This window comes from Eubalaena glacialis, chromosome 17 (genome assembly GCF_028564815.1).
Source record: "Eubalaena glacialis isolate mEubGla1 chromosome 17, mEubGla1.1.hap2.+ XY, whole genome shotgun sequence".
NCBI classification, from domain to species: Eukaryota; Metazoa; Chordata; class Mammalia; order Artiodactyla; family Balaenidae; genus Eubalaena; species Eubalaena glacialis.
Window position 1 is genome coordinate 49,096,324 of NC_083732.1, and position 19,341 is coordinate 49,115,664.

Consider the following 19,341-nt stretch of genomic DNA (forward strand, 5'->3'; position numbering starts at 1 on the left):
GGCAAAAGTGAATGAATAAGCATGAATGCAGACACCCATCACCACTGTGAATGGGCCACTTATCACTCCTAGAAGTCTGGAAGGTCTCATTTCTTTCATGAACCTAATTGTCATTGGTGTGAGGCAGCCACATACACACGTTGTTAGTACCCAGGAACCATCTCGTGTGTGCTGGTTTGCCAAAAAACGTGTGTTTTTATTCTAGAAAGGAGCATAGCTCAGTACAGGTACATGGGCAGGCCTTAGGAATTCACCAGAGATTTGGACATCATGATAGTTAATAGACTTTATTTTGGGGGAGTACATGTTAAGATTTACAGAATGATTGAACAGATAGTATATAGTTTTATATATCCCCCAGGCCCCTGCCCATTTCCCTTATTATTGCGTACATTGGTTACAATTAATGAACCAATATTGGTACATTATCATTAGCTATAGTCCACAGTGTACATTAAGGTTCACACTTCGTGTTGTACATTCTGTTGGTTTTGACAAATGCTTAATGTCATGTATCTACCATTACAGTTTCACACAGGATAGTTTCACTGCCCTAAAAATCTCACTTTCCATCTGTTCATCTGTCCCTCCTTCCCCCGAACACCTGATGTTTTACTGTCTCCATAGTTTTGCCTCTTCCAGAATGTCATGTAGTTGAAATCGTACAGTGTGTAGCCTTTTCAGACTGGCTTCTTTCACTTAGTAATATGCATGTAAGTTTCCTCCTTGTCTTTTACTGGCTTGATAGCTCATTTTATCTTATCGCTGAGTACTATTCCACTGTTTGGCTCTACCACACTTTGCTTATCCACAAAGCTTACTGTTTTATTTATTTATTTTTTTAAATACATCTTTATTGGAGTATAATTGCTTCACAATGCTGTGTTAGTTTCTGTTGTACAGCAAAGTGAATCAGCCATATGCGTACATATATCCCCATATCCCCTCCCTCTTGAGCCTCCCTCCCACCCTCCCTATCCCACCCCTCTAGGTCGTCGTTATTTTTAAATAGATGATAGAACATTTTGGCACATAGTAGGTGTTTGGTAAATCAATAGTTATTAAATGACTTAGTTAGATTGAATCCTTACTTTTTCTGACAGGTGTGTAGTGCAAAGGGAGTGTTGTGATGGAAAAGGCAATTCTGTGTTAGGCATTGATTTCTGCTAATATGCAGTTATTGTTTAAGGAGAGAGCATTTAACCCCACAGCGGCTTAGCCCAGCAGCTGCAGACAGCTTTGATATGCCCAGGCTTCCAAAAACAGTTTAAACATTCTCCCTAGCACTGCGCTGTCCAATGTAGTAGCCACTAGCCACTAGCCACGTGTGGCTATTTCAATTTCAATTGATTAAAAGTAAATACAATAAAAAATTCAGTGCCTCTGTTGCACCAGCCACATTTCAATTGCTCGATAGCTATATGTGACTAGTGGCTCCCATTTTGGACAAGGCATGTCTAGAACATCGTAATCATCACAGGCAATTGTATCGGACAGCCCTGATCTAGAGCATTCAAATAGAAGGAGGGGATTGAAATGAGTTGACCAGGCCGATTCTGCTTTCTCCTTAATGCTTAGCTGTTTCTGAGCTGTAACAATTTTACAATGGAAGAGAGGAAGGCCAGAGATTTGTTTGCTGGAGAAAAGTTGCTTAAAATAACTTGGGATAAAAAGGCTGCCCAGCCCAGTGAAGCTGTGAAATCCTCCTTGTGTGACAACCCCAGGAGGCCTAGCTTGCCAAAGGTTTAGTCCCTTGATCAGCTAGTGTTACGGAGTTTTACAGAACTCTGAGTTCTTACTTATTTAGTTCGGTGAAAAAGCAGGGGCCTTCTCTAATTTGAGGGGTTGGGTTGGGTGTGGAGAGGGAGTTAAACTTCTCAACTAATAAATCTGCAAATTGTACACCCACCCCTGAGTAAACGCCTATGGTCCTTGGATGCCAAGAATGTGAAACCTGAACAAATATCAGATATTTGCCACAGAAATTGTAGCTCATTCCCTTGAAATTGAGATTACTCTTATTTGGGAGCAAAGCAAATGACAGTTAAGTTTTCTTGGTTTTTTTCTTTTTTGCCAGCTCTTTGGATGTGATCAGATCTAATTTCATTCACGTGGTAAGTGCCATGCTGACACAAAGTGTTATGGGTTTTTTCAGTCTACTTAGATTTCAATTCTGTATGCATTTTATGTATGGCATTTTAATAAAGTCTTCAGGTTTTTTTCTTCTAAATAGAAGTACAGATAACAGACATTATATGAAATTGTGCTTTTCCTTAATGCTTAATCTGGAAATTGGCTGTTGATGTTGGTGAGGGTTTTTAATATAATTTTCAACTGAAAACACCAAATTGCTCTGTTTGCACATTGTAGCTTCAAATATTGACTTTTCATCTTTTGACATGCTTGGGTTTCTAAGAGGGCCGCATGTGGAAAGGCAAATTTGACAGAATAATATATCTACCAGAATTCCTATGAAAAGACTTAAAATATTCTGGTATTTGGACGTCCATTCAGGATGTGACCACTTGGAATCATGACTGTCTATAAACACAGGCTTAGAATTGATAGTTTTCTCTAAGAATAGGCACAGAGAAAATAGTATATTATCTTGCAAATGAAGAATTGGAAATTCCAGACCTCAAATGAAGACAGATTTCCCTTTAATCTTTCGGCTAGGGTTACCTGCTAAACAACTCTTAGAAGAGTTGCTGAGATTTAATCAGTATTTAATAATTATTGCATTTGTTCAACTGACTTTTCTTTGAAAACAAACACGTTGGCCCTTGAATAAAAGGCAGGATAACGGATGGATTTCTTATATTTACTATGGTTTTCCTTTAATTTTAAAAAGTATATTTTAATTTAGACACTGTTTTGTGTTAGCGAAGTCTCAAGAAATTGATTATGGTTTCTTCGCATGGGATTGTTTTCTTAAAAGCCATGCAAGGGGAAAGAATCAATATTAGGGCTTTCCGAGTGGCAGCTTTTTACAGAGCCCCCCAGCACGATAGATTACAGCTGTTTTTGTAAAGGATTTTAAAAGAACAATCTGTATTAAAAGCCTCCTTCTTTGGTATGAGCTGGAACAGTTCCAAGCGGGTTTCCACGGGGGCTGCGCTGCCGTGTGACCACTTGAATGAAGGGCTTGTGGCCGCACCGGCGTGCCAGGGCAGCCAGGCGGGGAAAGGCTATTAGGTGAGGGGTTGTTGGCCTGCATGCCAAAGAGGTTACCCTGGCAGCTGCCATCAGTCAGCCGAATTCCTCAGCCTCCCAAAGCAGGAGGGGCAAGAAGCAAGTGGTTTTTCTACCAGCGGTGTGTAAGCGGCTGGAAGAGAGAGATGGAAGTATCCATATATCTCTGTTCCAGAGCATTGGCCAAAGGCAGGTAGGTCCAGTCCAAGTTAGGAAGGATAGAAACTGATAGCCCCCGAGCTTCCACATCCTCAGCTGTGGCCTGGAGGCCGGTGAGGAGTGGACGCATCTTCCTTGGGTCTCTTACTCTTGAGCCCCAGGAGAGAGTTCTTCTCAGGCTGCCTGCTGATCTTGTACCAATTAAATAATAAACTCTACTCTGTGGGCAGAGGCGCTGTGTGGCAGCGGGGTGCCCGGAGCAGTTCCATCTATTCGAAACCGGTCCCATCTCAAAAGGCTGTGACAGGACCCAAGTGAGAGACCATGAATGTGGGCTGGGCTCCTCGGGCTTTAATTCTCAGTAAGACCCTGTGCTCTCTAGGAAATGAAGATGTAACAAGTAGCTCCAGGCGGCTGTCATCCGAAAAGGCGGGGCTTTTTACATAGATCTTGCCATTGGTTGCTTTGCAGAAGGCATTTGCAGGCACGGGGTGGCCCATTAATTTGGGAAGAAGGAAAGATCCTGGGGAATATGGGAATTTTTAGAAAATAATTTAGCACACTTGGGTGCTAAATCACCTCAGAGGCTTTTGGTATGGCTTGCTTCAGAACTGATGGAAATCAGCTAGTAAGCTGCTTTTATTACTGGATTCACCTGGAGAAAAAAAAAATTCCTTGCGATGATCTGATATGTTTGTGACTCCTAACTATTTGCTTTTCCTTATCTCCCATATTTTTAGAAAACTAAGTGCTATGTCTCTTATGAAATGGTACTTATGAATGTGTGTTCCAGCTGAGACTTTTAATTATCACTAGCGAATTACCATGAATTGGCCTCATTTGGGTGCAAAAAATAATGACAGGCTCTTTTCAATATATTCTCTAAAGAGCTTCTTAAATATTATTTTTTAACTGAGTATGTAATTTTACCATCTTGCAGGCTCTGTTTTTACCTTCATCTTTGACATCCTCGTATTTTAAGAGTAAGAGTTACGATTCCATCAGCAGGATGTCAGAATGTCTTCATAGTAGATTCTGATGGAGGTAAATCAGAAAGACAGGCAGCTCTGGGGTGGATTAGGTTACCTTTTGGATTTTTGAAGGCTTTGCCCACATGTTAGTTTGAACAGCCAATAAAGTGTTTATTGTTTTTGGAAAAAAATATGACTATCCACACATCTCCTTTCCTCTTCCTATGGCAAGACTGTAAATGTTATCTTCAGATAAATAACTCATAAACAACACTTGAGAACACCAACAGGAGCACTTTCTAAAATGCGTTCGCTTGAGAGATGGCACAGGTCACGTGACTGTAAACAGTCCTTGTGAGACATGTGCTTTTGTCTGGGAGCTCAGGCTTCATTTCTTGGGAAATTCCATGCAGGGTCCACAGTGAATTTCATAATGGGACTCTAATACCTTTAAACTTTTTCCCCCGCTTCCTCTATCAAGGAAATCATTTCTTTAAAAGCTGCTTGGCCTTCATTGTTTACTGGTTGGAAAGTTCGGTCAAGAACAGTTCCTTTATATAACAAGAAGAAATACAGGGCCAGGGGCTATGTGCCTTGGGCAGAATCAGAGTGTTTTTTCAGTAGATAATCAAGAATGTGAATAATCCTTAGGCACATGGTGCAGCCGCCGCTGTGACTTGGCACTAGGTATTAAAAGCCCACTGTTCATGTATACATTGCTATATTTAAAATAGACAACAAGGACCTACTGTATAGCACAGGGAACTCTGCTCAATGTTCTTTAATAACGTACATGGGAAAAGAATTTGAAAAAGAATAGACACATGTATATGTATAGCTGAATCACTTTGCTGTACACCTGAAGCTAACACAACATTGTTAACCAACTATACTCCAATATAAAATAAAAAATTTTTTAAAAGCCCATGTTCAGAACAGCTTGACTCCACTTTTGAAATCCGTGTTCTCATCCCCTTTGGATGTATCCCTTTCTGTGTAGCTTTGTTCCTTTTATTTAGATAAGTGCTGACACATTCTCAGTCTTCCAATGTAAGGAAGTAGCTGCATGTCATTTTCTTCATTGAAAAAGTCTCCTAGATCAGGTAGTCACTGAGCCAATCCAAGGCTGTCTGGAATCAGCAGAAGGAGAGATAGAACAAGAGGCTCCCCTTGCAGACAGACGAGATCAGTGTAACAGGATGGACCCTGAAAACCAGGAACAACGCGAAACATCTTGGGGGCTCACTGGCACATCAGCCCTGGAGGTGTGTGGGGGGCACAGTGCTCCCAGGTCAGGTAGTGGCCACTGCAGGTGGGGACTAAGCTGGAAGGGAGCTTGTTGACTGGGGCACCGGCAGCCTCACCTTGATGTGGAGTGTCTTCCTTGCTTTAAATAACTCAAGAGCAAAGAGTAGCTAATGAGATGGGTAATTAGACCCAGGACATTTTAGAACCTAGAATCTTGTGATTAAAAATCCATTTTACTATACCTTTTGCCTTTATGGCTTCAGTTAAACTGGATCGGAAGTGGCCCAAGCACTGTGGTATGATTCTGTGGCACTTTTCTGAAGTGTGCACTTTTTTTGTTAGTGTTTGTCACTTATACACCCATATACTTCTATGATGCTTTCCTTAGGTTCTTTATATATGTATGTACCTGTCTGTTTGAATGCATTAACTGTTAAAAGTTACTGTTGATGTTTGGAAGCTGGTCCCTGGCTCTTTCCATTGATCTTGTGCTTTCTGTGCCTTTAGCAGCATATATATGTTGGAAAATATAACAATAATATCAATTAGGAATGAAATCATTCACAAGCCACCACCCTCACCAATTAACTCTCTTCATTTTTCCACTCCCCTTTCAATGCTTAACCAAATGATATGAAATGTTAAGAGTTGTAATATTAGAAAATATTAAAGCAATATATGCTTTTTAAATAGAGTGTGTTGTCTAAACTTTTTACTCATTGTTCTGTGGTATATGATTTTTAACGGCTGTGTTGAGAAATTAACGTATCATACACAATTGACATAGCTACCCCTCTAGGGTTGCATTTAGGTTGTCTCAGTGAGTTTGCTTTAATGCAGTAGTAAACACCCCACCTCTCCTTCTTTTTAGAATATTTCCTTAGGATAATTCCTGAGAGTAGAAACATCTGGTCAGATACTAAGAAAGATTTCATATCTTCTTAAAACACATTGCCAGTGTGCTTCCCGAAGGGCTTGTGCCCATTTCTGTTGGTTGACATCTTTTAAATAGAGCTTCTCTTGACAGGCCCGCAGTAAAGCTTCCCATATTCCTATCAACGTTCAAACTCAGTGGTAGCTTAGACCTGAAACACAGGCTCAGTTGGAAATTCCATCCACCAGCTGTGCTCTCTGCCAAGTGCAGGTTCATTGTCCAGCATCAACTGGAGCCTGGAAGGGCGTGGTATGCCCTTTGGACCGGTCTTTCCCATTTTTCTGTCCCGTAGGCGTCCTGTGGCAGTCTGTCGGCTCCCGTATAGGGTGGAGAATATATGCGGTTGTGCCTTGGGGCCTAAAATTGTAGCAGATGAAAAGCCTTTAGAGTGAATTATTAAATCTAAACCAGAGCCTGTTGGCTTCCTGTGCTTGATTTGGAATCTGTTCCATTATGGTAGTTTTTACAAAACACTTCTGAATGAGAAATAAATTCCAAATCTCTTTTTTCCCCCCCCTCTCCTGCCAAACGCCACCAGAAAACAGAATCTCGTTATTTCAGTTAGAATACATTAATATTGACCCTCTCCAGCACTTGGGAGTTTTCAGGTTAGGCCCACACGGCTTCTATTTTTACCCTAGTCTAAACTGTGGTCATATGGATGGCAAAATAAATACTGGAATATTCTAGTTTGGGAGGGGGAGAGGCAGCAGTGCTTTATAATAACATGGCTGCAAACCTCTTGCTTCCCTCTGTTTGATATTCCAAAAAAGGAAGAAAGCACAACTTGGAACACATCTGTAAGTCATGAACATTTTCCTTTTGTGTGTCATGCATATTCAACATAATCCCACTCTGCATCCCAGGCGTTGCTTTAATATACATTGCTTCATAGAGCACTATTTTTGTAGCCGACAAATTTAATTCAAGACAAAGGTGGCTTCCCTTCTCTCTCTGGATCAAGAATCCGAACGCTTTACCACAAACAGAAGTAAGAAGTTTTGGTGTGTTCTGCTTTTGTCCCCCACTACCTACCCCTAACCCCCTACCTCCCGGTTGACTTCCTTGCTCCCGAAGAGGAAGACTGGTTTTTGTTTACTATTAGCAGTAAACCAATCTCAGGAAGAGGATTTAAAAAAAAAAAAAACATATTGATTGAATTTTGTAGTATAGATGTTTCGAAATTCAAAAGTTATAAAAGGACATAAAGTGAAAACTCTCTCCAGGTGAGAGATTTTGCATTTAATTAGTTGTCCCTGTAGTTTCTCTAGGTGACAAAGCATAAAGTATGTCAAGAATTTGGGTGCAACGTTTAGATTTCTTTCTGCTTGGTTTATTTAGTTGAGGACTTTTCTTCATGAAATGGTGGCTTATAGAAACTGAGGGCTTTGGAACATGGGGGTTTGTAGAGTGATATGCCAGTGGTATGATTATTGGTAGATGAGCATATTCTCAACGAGTCTGTGTAATCAGGGCTGTTCATTGTTACCAAGGTCTAGATTAAAGAGAAATGGGACTGGGGACCTGCATCCTGCCTGTTCTGTGTGTCGTAATGCTTGGTGGCAGAGGAGGGTTGCATCATTCAGTTAAATAAGCGTACAGGATTTTCTGGGTCCTCCTATCTGAGAGGCTGGTTGAAATTTACCCAACAAACCACTTACTGAGCCAGGTACCGTATTGTAGACTCAACAGACAAACGTTGTAGGGAGAAAAATAATTTTGAAGCTCCAGCTACACCAATATACCTACAGTGAGGCATGTTTGGTGAAAATGATATGGATTCTATTGAATCATAAATATAAATTGAGATGAGTCAAGTAATCCTTTGGCAAGATTATTTTGCTGTTGTTTTTTTTAACATGCTGATTATTGGACTGAGCGTTTTATTAGAGAAAGATTTTATTTGATCTTTGTTGGCTAGAAAATCTAAGTGCTTTGAACCACATTCAGTTCTTTTTTTTAAACAAAAAGGAAAATTTCTACTGTGAAGTACACTAACTCAGTGTTACTTTTTAAAACACTTTTCAGCCATTTAAATGTTCTCCAGAGACCAGTGTTGTACCCGGCTCATTGGAGGCATTCTTAATGAGTTGGCGGATTCTTCTAAGGTCATACTTATCTTTCTGTTAGTCCTCCTCACAGTAAAAGGCTGAATTCCAGATCTCCCTTTTTAAAAAGAGACCTAGTAAGAGTACATCGGTTGAGTTTTCCTTGATGTGAGGTAACCAGCTAACTTATTTAAAATACATGGTTATTTCCTTTCACCAAATGGCTTAAAGCTTGGGTTTAGCCTTTCAGAAAAATGTGACCTCTCCTACTCTTTGTTGAACCTTTACCATATGCTGGCTCTAAAGCAGTAGGGGACACAGAAAACATCAGACCTGCTCCTGGTTCCTGGACCTCTTCAAGGAACGTACATTCTAAGTGGTGAGATAAGATTTCCACTCTGTATGCAGTGTCCAGCAGGAAAATCCACCATGACTGGTCAATTCCAAATGAGTGGTTCAGACCTGAAGGATTGTAAATAGATATGGTAGGAATTCTGTCATCTGTCATGCTTTGGTTTGTTTCAAAAGGTTCATGGAACTAGTTGAAATTTTCCATGGTTGCCGATGATTTGACTTTTTTAGAATTTATTTTTTGATGTGACATTTTTATGAGCAGCGCAGTCATCTTTTTGCCTCATTAATACCCAAATGTGATTCTACCTTCATAAACCTGATTTTTTTCTTTTCAGAATTAGATTTATTTTCCTAATATGCACCAGTAAATAATTTAAACTAAATCCCCACTTTATGGAAGGTATGCTGAAGTGTTTCTTAAAGTTAGAGACTTCAGCAAAAAGCTAAAAGGACTAGTAATTAAGGACTAGACGAGGTGTTTGAAACAGGTCTGAGCTAAAGATCTTTCTTAAGGATTTCTTAAGTAAGGATTTAAGAATTTGCTTTCATGTGTGACCTCACCTTTGACCTCAGCTTTTGTGGGAATTATATACAGGATAGTAGAATATGCCTAGGACATTGTTAGGTACCAGGTAGTTCTCTGTAAACAAGTGCTTGGTAAATACAATAGCATTTGCCTGGAAATATATAATGCAGTCATATCTCACATATTCAAGGACAGCAGTATCTTTTCCCAACAATAAACATAGGTTTCTTTCCTTCCATTACATCTTTGGTTTGGATGGGACATCTGATAGAGATGAAGGTATTACTAAAAATGAATGAATGGCAGTTGGCATCCTTCACATGGGCAGTTTGCAAGAAGTTAGGCAGAGAAGAAATTGTTAAGCTAGAATTCTAACTCTTCACACAGATTTTTTTCCCCATCTATGATGCCAAGAATACTAGTTCTAAAAGATGTTAAATAGATTTTCGGGGGGGGGGGGCAGTTGGAGAATTTCCATGGCCAAAGTTTGAAAGTCCTGGATCAAGCAGAGTTCAACAGGACTCTTTATTACAATTCTTCTCAGGACCTTTATTGTGTGTGAATCACAAGGGGGGCTGGGGAGAGGCACAGCATGGCCAGCACTCTCAATGACCACACACTTTGAAGCCCAGATTTGAAAGTGAACCCCTGCTCCCCACTTCTGAGCTGTCTGTCTTTGGACAAGCGTCAGTTCCTTGGTCGGCAGTGGAGATTGTTGAGATGATTAAATGTGCCAGTGCTTATAAAACACTTAGCACAGAATGCCTGGCACATAATAAACACTTAACCGTTAGCTACAGCTAATCCTTTTGAACCCCAGGCTGACTGGCTCTGATAGCTTCATGTTGTAGGACATTACAGTGCAATAGTAAGAATTAGGTGGCAAAAGTTTTGGGCTCTAGTTTGGCCACCAACTAGACTGGGTGATTTTAAGTGACTTTGCCACTGTGGTGTTCTGTGTCTTCACTTTTGAAATAAATAGGTCATCTGGATACCTGTAGTGTCCAGTCAAGCTCTAAGATTATATGTTCCTTTGGGCTCTACCTAAGCCAGAATTGGCAAGTTCATCTTAAGGGCAAGTGTATCATCTCTGTGGGACCATGTGGGAGAAAATTTTAACTATTATTTCTTTTACAGTGTGTGTTAGCTAGTAATAAAATAGTTTATTAAGTCACCTCTGGAAAAATAAGCTGAAGTTACAGCTAGTTTGGTGCTTTGTAATCACCATAAAAGTTAATATACATTTGAGTCTAAGTCAGGACTGGATGTGCCTTTATCCTAAAACTAAGAGATACCATCCAGGTGTTTGTTATCTAAGATGTGATTTAGAATGTCATAACAGGCCACATGAATATTTAATTTTTATGTCCAAAGGATAATTTTCTGAAGCTTGGGTCTGGGAGTGGTATCCATAAATAGTTAGGTTTTCTACTTTCTGACTTTGTTATCAACCTAAGTTTCCACCATAAGGTGAATTTAACACCTACTGCTTTGAGCTTTAATTATCTTGACCACTGTTTATCGGTTGCACTAGTTTAAGGCATTTAGAGGACATTCATCTAGTAGATAAGGCAGTGTATCTTTCAAGGAAGACCTCTAATTTCTAAATAACAGATTTCCACCCTGGCAGTTTGAAACATGATATTTGTTCGATGTAAGCTTTACCTCACAAGAAAAAACCAACAAGTACATTTGTTCAGTTGCTATCCCACGATTGTCTTTGCTGAGAAAGTGGGCAGGTTTGTGATATTGCTTACTAAAATCGAGATTAGTGCACTTGTGGTCTTCCAGGCACTGGATCGGCATTTTCTCTGTTCATTTTTATTACAAACACCATGTATGTTTGGGCCGAACCGTTTTGTCAGAATATTCGTTTTCACCATTCTCAAGTATGTGAGGCCTAGATCACCATTGTTTTCCTCAATTTTCTGTGCTTAGAGGAGTTCATTTCCTCTTAGGGGTTTTGTATAAAGGAAATTGGTGTCACCAGGTCTCTGAGTGGAGTTTTTTTGGTCATGGAGCCCAGGGTTTGGGTGGAGGAGGTGGCAGCAGCTGACACTGGAAATGCAGGTGAGGTCATATGGTATTCTTTCAAGGAAAAGGCATTTTTCTTTCATCCTATAGGTGATAGGGAGCCACTAAAGGGTTTTTTTCAGCAGGGGAGCAATGTGGTCATATTTAAGAATGGTCCCTCAGCAGACAGTGGATTCAAAGACAACGTCTTGAGCGGTGGCTAAGTTCCACGTCTTGAGGGGTGGCCTCTGTTATGGTCTGGGTCCAGCGTGATGAGGTTACTGCAGTTCGAAGGCTAGAAAAGAAGGGATGGAGTTGGGAGACAAACGTGTATCTTGCCTGCCTTCCAGGCACGTGGGGATCTAGCACTCAGGCAGTGGGCCTTCTCCTCTGGGGGGAGCTGCTTCCTCTATGAAGGCAACTTAGTGCTGTTTCCATGGTTGAACCTCCATTTTGTCCTGCAGTCAGTTTTCCTCCTCGTTGTACCCAGTTGCTCTCTACAACTTCCCTTTGCTCTCCTGCATGCATGTCTTGCATCAGCCAAGGGGGGAAAGGTCTGAAAGACCAGCTTTGTTTTTCTTCCAACTTGTACTCTGAGCCCTGTTAGCCAACAGTATTGGCGCTGCCTCGTGGAGATGGCTGGTCCCAAATGAAACAAATTCATTAGGAAATCCTACCGTCAGACTGCATCTCCACACCCTGGGCTGTGCCTCTGCCCATTTCCTCCTGGTTCCTTTCATCCAGTGGCTCTGTCTCATCGAACACGAGAGCGTTCAGTGTGTCTTGGGGTTTTCTGCTTAGTGAGGCACATCGCAGTTGGCTGGTGTAGAAGCAGTAGTCTTGAGTCACCCCTTCTCTTGGCTTTCTAGAGATGCACATCTTGCCCCCAGGGAATGTCAATGCAGAATTCATTTCCCTCTCCGGGCATGTTACCTGCAGCAATCCTTTCCACAGACTGTGGAGGCTTCACCAAAGGAATTGTCATGTTTGCGAAGGTGTTTTTTGTTTAAAAGGAAAGACAGTGGAGGTGTTTCTTTGAGCATTATCTGCTACTGAGTGAAAAGGAATCTGCTTAAATTGGACTCTGTAGAAGGATGGATATTGGTAATTCCTCTTAGGTGCTTGGTGCCCCTGACGTCAGAGCAGGAGTTAACTTTTAGTGTGAGGTCGTCATTATTTGCACCACACCGGACGCTGGAGGAACAAATACTTTTAGCTGCCTTTGAGCACATTAAACATCCCATCAGCCGCAGGACCACCCTGGAGCCCCGCAGAGCCCGAGGGCAAGCCAGCTTCTGTACATGCATCCTGACCCCAAGTCTTATAGTAATTCAGGTCTGACAGCTTCTTCCTAAGGAGCCGGTTGTCCTGGAGAAGTGAGTTGCTTGTCAAGCCACCCCGTGTGGTTGAACTGTGCGGTGGCCAGAATCCTCTGGGAGACATTTTTGGCCCATCTGCCTGTGAGTGTGACAGACATGTCCGTCCAACAACTGGGTCACCTAATGAATAGAAAATCAGTTTACAAGGAGGGATTAAATATCTTCGTGTGGCTGGTGCCACCTCAAACTTCTTTGACAGAACCAGGAGGAAAAAGGCATTCAATGTTAAGAAAAGGCAAACGAGTTTCTGCTTTTAAGACTCAAGGTCACTTAAGCCAGGTGCCATGCCATGTGTGTGGGAGGTTTGGGGCCAGTGATCTCCCAGGCTTCAGATGGAAAGATTTCAACTTTAGGGGTCTTGTGACATGTGTTATCTCTGAAGCCTGAGTCAAAGGCCAATTTGTTTTAGGTAATCTCAATTGGCAAATATTTATTGAGTCCCCAGGCAGTCTTAGAGGCCCGGGGAGCACACACAGGGCATTGAGGCCCTGCCTTCTCCAAGTGTGCTCTGCTGAGGGGCAACAATTTAAAATAACACTGAGGGCTTCCCTGGTGGCGCGGTGGTTGAGAATCCGCCTGCCAATGCAGGGGACACGGGTTCAAGCCCTGGTCTGGGAAGATCCCACGTGCCGCGGAGCAACTAAACCCGTGCGCCGCAACTACTGAGCCTGTCCTCTAGAGCCCGCGCACCACAACTACTGAGCCTATGTGCCACAACTACTGAAGCCCGCGTGCCTAGAGCCCCTGCTCCCAACAATAGAAGCCACCGCAATGAGAAGCCTGCGCACCGCAACCAAGAGTAGCCCCTGCTCTCCGCAACTAGAGAAAGCCCACGTGCAGCAACGAAGACCCAACGCAGCCCAAAAAATAAAATAAATAAAATTTTAAAATGTATATATAAAAAAAATAAATAACACTGAGAGTTTGTCTTAAACTGTTCATAGGCTACAAAATCCAAAATAGTAGTTTGTAACGAGGGGACATGGAAGGACTGGAGAAGTCAGAGTCTGTTTTGTAGACAGGATTTGAGAGGAAGAACGACAGGGTCCTGCAGATGAAGTTCACAGGACAAAGTTTAATACAAGCAGGACAACAAACGAAACAGCCCAAGCAGTGTTTACTGAGCACGTACTATACGCCAGATACATGATTGTGGGGAGTTGGGGTGGACTGAAGATGTATGAGGTGCAGTCCTCGCCCTCAAAGGAGCTGACTGCATACTGTGGCTCAGTGACGCTGATGGTGGGGCTGTGGAAACCAGGGCTCCTGATACAGTCGGTTCACAAGCTTGGGAAAACACCGGAGGCCTGGACTGGGGAGAGCCTTGGAGACCCGTGTCACGCAGAATGGCCTCAGAGGGCGGAGTTAAGCTCTGACTGTTCTAGTAGGAAAACTCCAGCACACTCTTGGCTCAGGGTGGTCACTCAGTGCCGCAGGCCAGGCCACTGGGAAACCAGTCCCTGATTAAAGTTTCAGTTCTCAGAATGTGCCGATGTGGCCGCTCACACAGAGTGGGCGCCCATACCTTCCCGTCAGGTGTCCCTGACGCCTGGAGAGCACGGACTCGGGTTTAGGACACTTCAGCCTCTCCAGCCAGGGAAGACGGTGTTGCTGTGATGGGGGGCGGGGCCAGCATCCTCCTAGGAAGGTTCCAGTCGCAGTGAAGCTGGAACAGAAGGCTTTAAAGGAAATCTAATGAAAGCCTCTGTAGTGAGGGAAACATTTTTTGTCATTCCTATTAGGAAGAGACATTCCATTTGATTTTTAAAAATAGGACAATAATGAGTGTTGCCTTTTTCCAAACACAGATGTTGTTTAGAAGCTGACAGATTGCTGTATTTGTTTCTGGGCTTTCATGAGATACTGGTGGTAAAATATCAATTTACTGAAACCATTTAAGAAAAAATTATACATCTACTCGGCCTCCAATTCATGCGAGTTGCTCTCTTGGTAGGATTAGGTTGAATTGTAATACTAAAATTCTTACCGAAGAGCTAAGAAGCTGTGGAACTGGTCGACTTAGTGAATGATCCCTCTCCATATTCGGTGTGTGATTTGCTGTTACCAAGTGCCAGGAATATAAAAAGAATGTGCTCCTGTGGGTTTATCTGCATTTGTCATTAAGGCTCTGCTAAGCCCGTGAGCCCCAGACGCGGCTCACGGTAGGCTGTCGCCCTGGTCCATGAGCCTCACAGGCCCTACTCCTCGAGGGGTGTGGTGCTGGCATCTGCATGCATCTGGGCTGTGGCAGGAAGCCCTGTGACAGCCTGCCCGCCACCATGAGCTTCTGAGTGTGGCCAGGCCTGCAAACATCCAAGGGGCCTTGACGGATCCCTGGGTGGTGATTTTGCCCAAGCACCCTCATACATCCCCAAGAAAGTCTTAAATGATTTGAATGTCTTGTAGCTTTTCCAGTAAAGGAGCCTCACGGTGACTTTGTGACAACAGGAATGCCTGAGATGGTTCCAACTAGCACTGGGGCCCTGGAACTCAGACAGGTTTAGTGGGATGTAAGGAGATAAGCCCATGATAGGTGCTTCGGCCTCTGAGTCATCTTCATGTTACTGAGTTAGGTTCTGTAGGCTTCCCTCAGGGGCATTTGTCTATGGTCAGCCCTTGACGTAATATGAGTTGTCAGGGTGTCCTAAGGAGGGGTAGGGCCAGAAATGTGGGTTCCAAGGAACAGGGGAGAGGGACGGGTAGCCGCCGAGGTGTAAACCTGCACAGTGAGTTGAATAAGCTCATTTCCTAATTTCTCACCATCCTGAATCCCTTCTCTCTCCTTTCTCAGCGGGCAGAGCTGACGTCTGATAAAGACATGTACCTTGACAACAGCTCCATTGAAGAAGCTTCAGGAGTGTATCCTATTGATGACGATGACTATGCTTCTGCATCAGGCTCGGGTAAGGCAGGCTACGTCCACGCTCACCTCTGTGCTCTGTGCTTGTGCAAGCACGTGCACACACGCGCGCGCACACACACACACACACACACACACTAGTGGAACTTACTTCGAGGAGACAGGCAGTATGCACGATGGTTAAGAGTATGCTCTGTGGGGTCACAGCATCTGGGTGTGAATTCTAGCTCCCCGCCACTTGAGCTGTGAGATCTTGGGAATGTATTTAACTTGGCTGAACCTCAGTTTCCTCATTTATAGACTGGAAGGTAATAATAGTCCCTCCCACATAGGTTTGTCGTGAGGCTTAAGGGGTTGACACATCTGTAGCTCTTAGAGTGTGCTGCTTGGCATGTAGTCAGTGTTCTGTCAACATTAGCTTTTAATTTTATTATTGAGGCTTTCAGAGCGATGTCATGGAAACCACCCTTAAAGAGATCCCTGAGACACTGGTTTCATACAGCTGCCAACCCTACCTTAAAGATTATAGGTGAGACCAAGAAGAGTTATACTTTCTTACTCCTAGTGTATTACTCAAACGTAGGAGGGAGAACGTAGTAGCCAGGTAAAATGATTGTACAGATCCTCAACTCCAGTGGTGTATCAGTTATCTATCACCACAGTAATGACTCGTAACAAACCACCCCGAAGTGTAGTGGCTAAAAACAACAGTCATTTTGTTTAGCTCATTACTCTGCAGGGTGGCAATTTAGGCTGACCTGACTGGGCTCCCTCATATGTCAATGGTGGGTTGCAAGTTGGGTTTGCAGCTTTGCTGATCTTTCTGGGTTCTGTCATATCTCTGGGGCAATGGGGCAGACTTGGCTCTGGTCATGCGGTTTCTCATCCTCCAGAAGGCCAGCCATTTGTCCACAGGGAGAAGGCAGAGATCCCAAGACAGCAAGCAGGAGTGAGCAAAATCTTTTGAAGCCAAGGCTTAGAACTGGCACAATTTCACTACCATATTTGATGGGTCAGAGCCAGTTATAAGGCCAGGCCAGAGTCCGCCTCTTAATGAAAAGAGCTGCAGGGCCACATTGCAGAGGATGTGGATACAAGGGGGAATAAAGGATTTGGCCAATTTTGCAGTCTACCATACCTGGGAAGTGTTTCACCTGTGCCAGGATTGGCCCCCAGGTAGCAGAGAAAGAAGAGCTTGTGCATATGTTAATGATCCAGTCAGGAACTCGAAGTCAGCAGCATGCTAGGCAAGTCTTATCCAGGATCTTCCTTGATTTGAGTTTTCATTTTATGTTCAACATTTGGTAAAAGTTAACGCTGAATGTAGATGTCTCACAATCAGATCAGCCTGGGCTTCAGAATGACCCAGAGGAAATTAAAATCAGTTGTGTCTTTGGGCGAGCTCTAGCTACATAAGAGTGAGTGTTTTAGGTTGGAAAACAGCAAGTCTGAGAAAGACAAGAGAGATGGTGGCTGACCTAGTAACAATGAGCTTACAATGCAGTCCTCATGTAAAAATATCCCTAGTTATTCTGGGAAAAGTGGTATATAACGCACATGCAGGATGAGTGTGAAAAGTTGTTCTCCATAGCCCACAACTCTATTAATACCGTTCACTCATGGCGCCTCTTTTTTTTCGTTAGCACGTCAAAAGTGCTTTGTAACTGTCTTCTTCAAAATGTCCCAGGAAATAATAAATATGGATACAATTTTGTCCCCATTTCACAGATCTTAGAATCTAAGAGTTGTTAGAGATTTGTGGAGGTTGTCCAAGTCATTTTGCTGATTTCTGCCAAGATTGTCCCTAAGTTTAATATAAAGGACACAGGTTCAGTCCTGCTCCTCTGGCAGCACCTCCCCTCCCCCACTCCCCCCATCCAGGTGAAAGGGGATTGGAGTGGGTCATTTGAAATCCTGAACCACTCATCAGACAGATCGAGCTGAGGCTTAAATGTGGGCCCACATTGTTTCTGCCTTGGCTCCAGCCTTAGGCAGATCATTGCTGCAAAGAAGTGTATCATTCTGGGGCTTCCCTGGTGGCACAGTGATTAGGAATCCGCCTGCCAATGCAGGGGACACGGGTTCGAGCCCTGGTCCGGTAAGATCCCACATGCCGCAGAACAACTAAGCCTGTGCGCCACAACTACTGAGCCTGCGTTCTAGAGCCCGTGAGCCACAACTACCAAGGCCGTGTGCTGCAACTACTGAAGCCCGTGCACCTAGAGCCTGTGCTCAGCAGCAACAGAAGCCATCACAATCAGAAGCCCGCGTACCGCAACGAAGAGTAGCCCCCGCTCACCACAACTAGAGAAAGCCCGCGCGCAGCAACGAAAACCCAACGCAGCCAAAAATAAAATAAATTTTAAAAATAAATTAATTAATTTTTAAAAAAAAAGAAGCGTATCATTCTGGATTTTGGAAACCTCCTTGCATTGCACTGGGGATGTTGATTTTCAGCTTAAAGGTAATAAAAGCTGTAACTAAAATTTGTAAAGCCCTTACTGCATGTCAGGCACTGTTCCTAGTCTTATAACAGCTCTGTAAAGACAGATTGTATTATCTCTGTTTTTCACATGAAAAAACCTGAGGCTCAGGGGGATTGAATAACTTGCCTCAGATCACACTGTTGGAAAGAAATGGAGCTGGGATAGGGGCCAGGGAGTTGGGCTTGAGAGTGTGTTATCTTTCACTCCTTTGCTCTACTGCCTCCTTGTGTCTTAAAACTCTACTCCAGAATGAGGAGACCCTGCCTAGCTGATGCCCAGTCCCAGCTGGAGACTGGGATCCCCCGGGTTTTGGCCAGAGGGTTTGGTTCCCTCTGTCCTCACTCCTGTCATGCTATCCAGTGGAAGAGCAAAGGGACTGGAGGAAAATGGCCAAAGGCCTAGAGGGTGCTTCCCAGCTGAGGAGATGGTACCAGACCATATATGTGCACTCAGGGGTGGGCATTGGCAGACATGAAAACTTCAACCATTCACTTAAATGTTTCATGGGCATTCACTGTGGACCAGACACTAGGCCATGTTCTTGGGACACAGATGAAAGACTAGGTCCTTGTCCTCAAGGAACCAAGAGTCTGATGAGAAAAATGTAGAAATGAGAAAAAAATAATTGTTATACCATGTCATGGGTGATATAACATAAGAAGGTGCTGTACACCAAAAATGTAAGAGTTAAATGCAGAGTTCTGGTTAAAGATGGCAGATTGAACACACATACCTTTCAATACGCAACTAAACCAACAATAAAGGAATTGGGCCTAAACTCACAAGGACAAACAAAACAGTACAGGAGACAAAGGCCACAATGTTTTGAAAGCTGGGAAGCAGATGGGCTAGTAGTAACAGACTTGGCAGACATGAGAAAGCTGAGTTAGCCAGTAGTGGGGGTGGGGAGAGCCAAGAGGCAACCACTTTACACAGTAGAATCCCCGTAGGGCCCCAGAATTCATGGCACTAGATGGAGCATGAAAATGGTACTAAACTCAGGATGATTGGTTGAAAGTCTGTTCAAGATGCAGGTAGATTCCCTAATTCCTTCCCACCATAACACAGCAAAGGGACTGATGCTCCCAACCTCAGGAGAAAACTGGAGGTTTATTATCTGGGGAAGATAAAACAGAGGGTCTTTGGACTGGGAGTGTACCAGGCACAGATG

The 19,341-nt window shown here is 43.3% G+C and overlaps 1 protein-coding gene across 1 annotated transcript in view; it reads left to right on the top strand.

Annotated features, from left to right (window-relative positions):
• Positions 1 to 19,341, top strand: part of SDC2 (syndecan 2) — a 109,444-nt gene that overhangs the window by 79,951 nt on the left and 10,152 nt on the right. Inside the window, exon 2 of the mRNA XM_061171965.1 lies at positions 15,616 to 15,727. Coding sequence (XP_061027948.1) covers positions 15,616 to 15,727 — 112 coding nt within the window. The remainder of the gene's footprint in view (positions 1 to 15,615; positions 15,728 to 19,341) is intronic.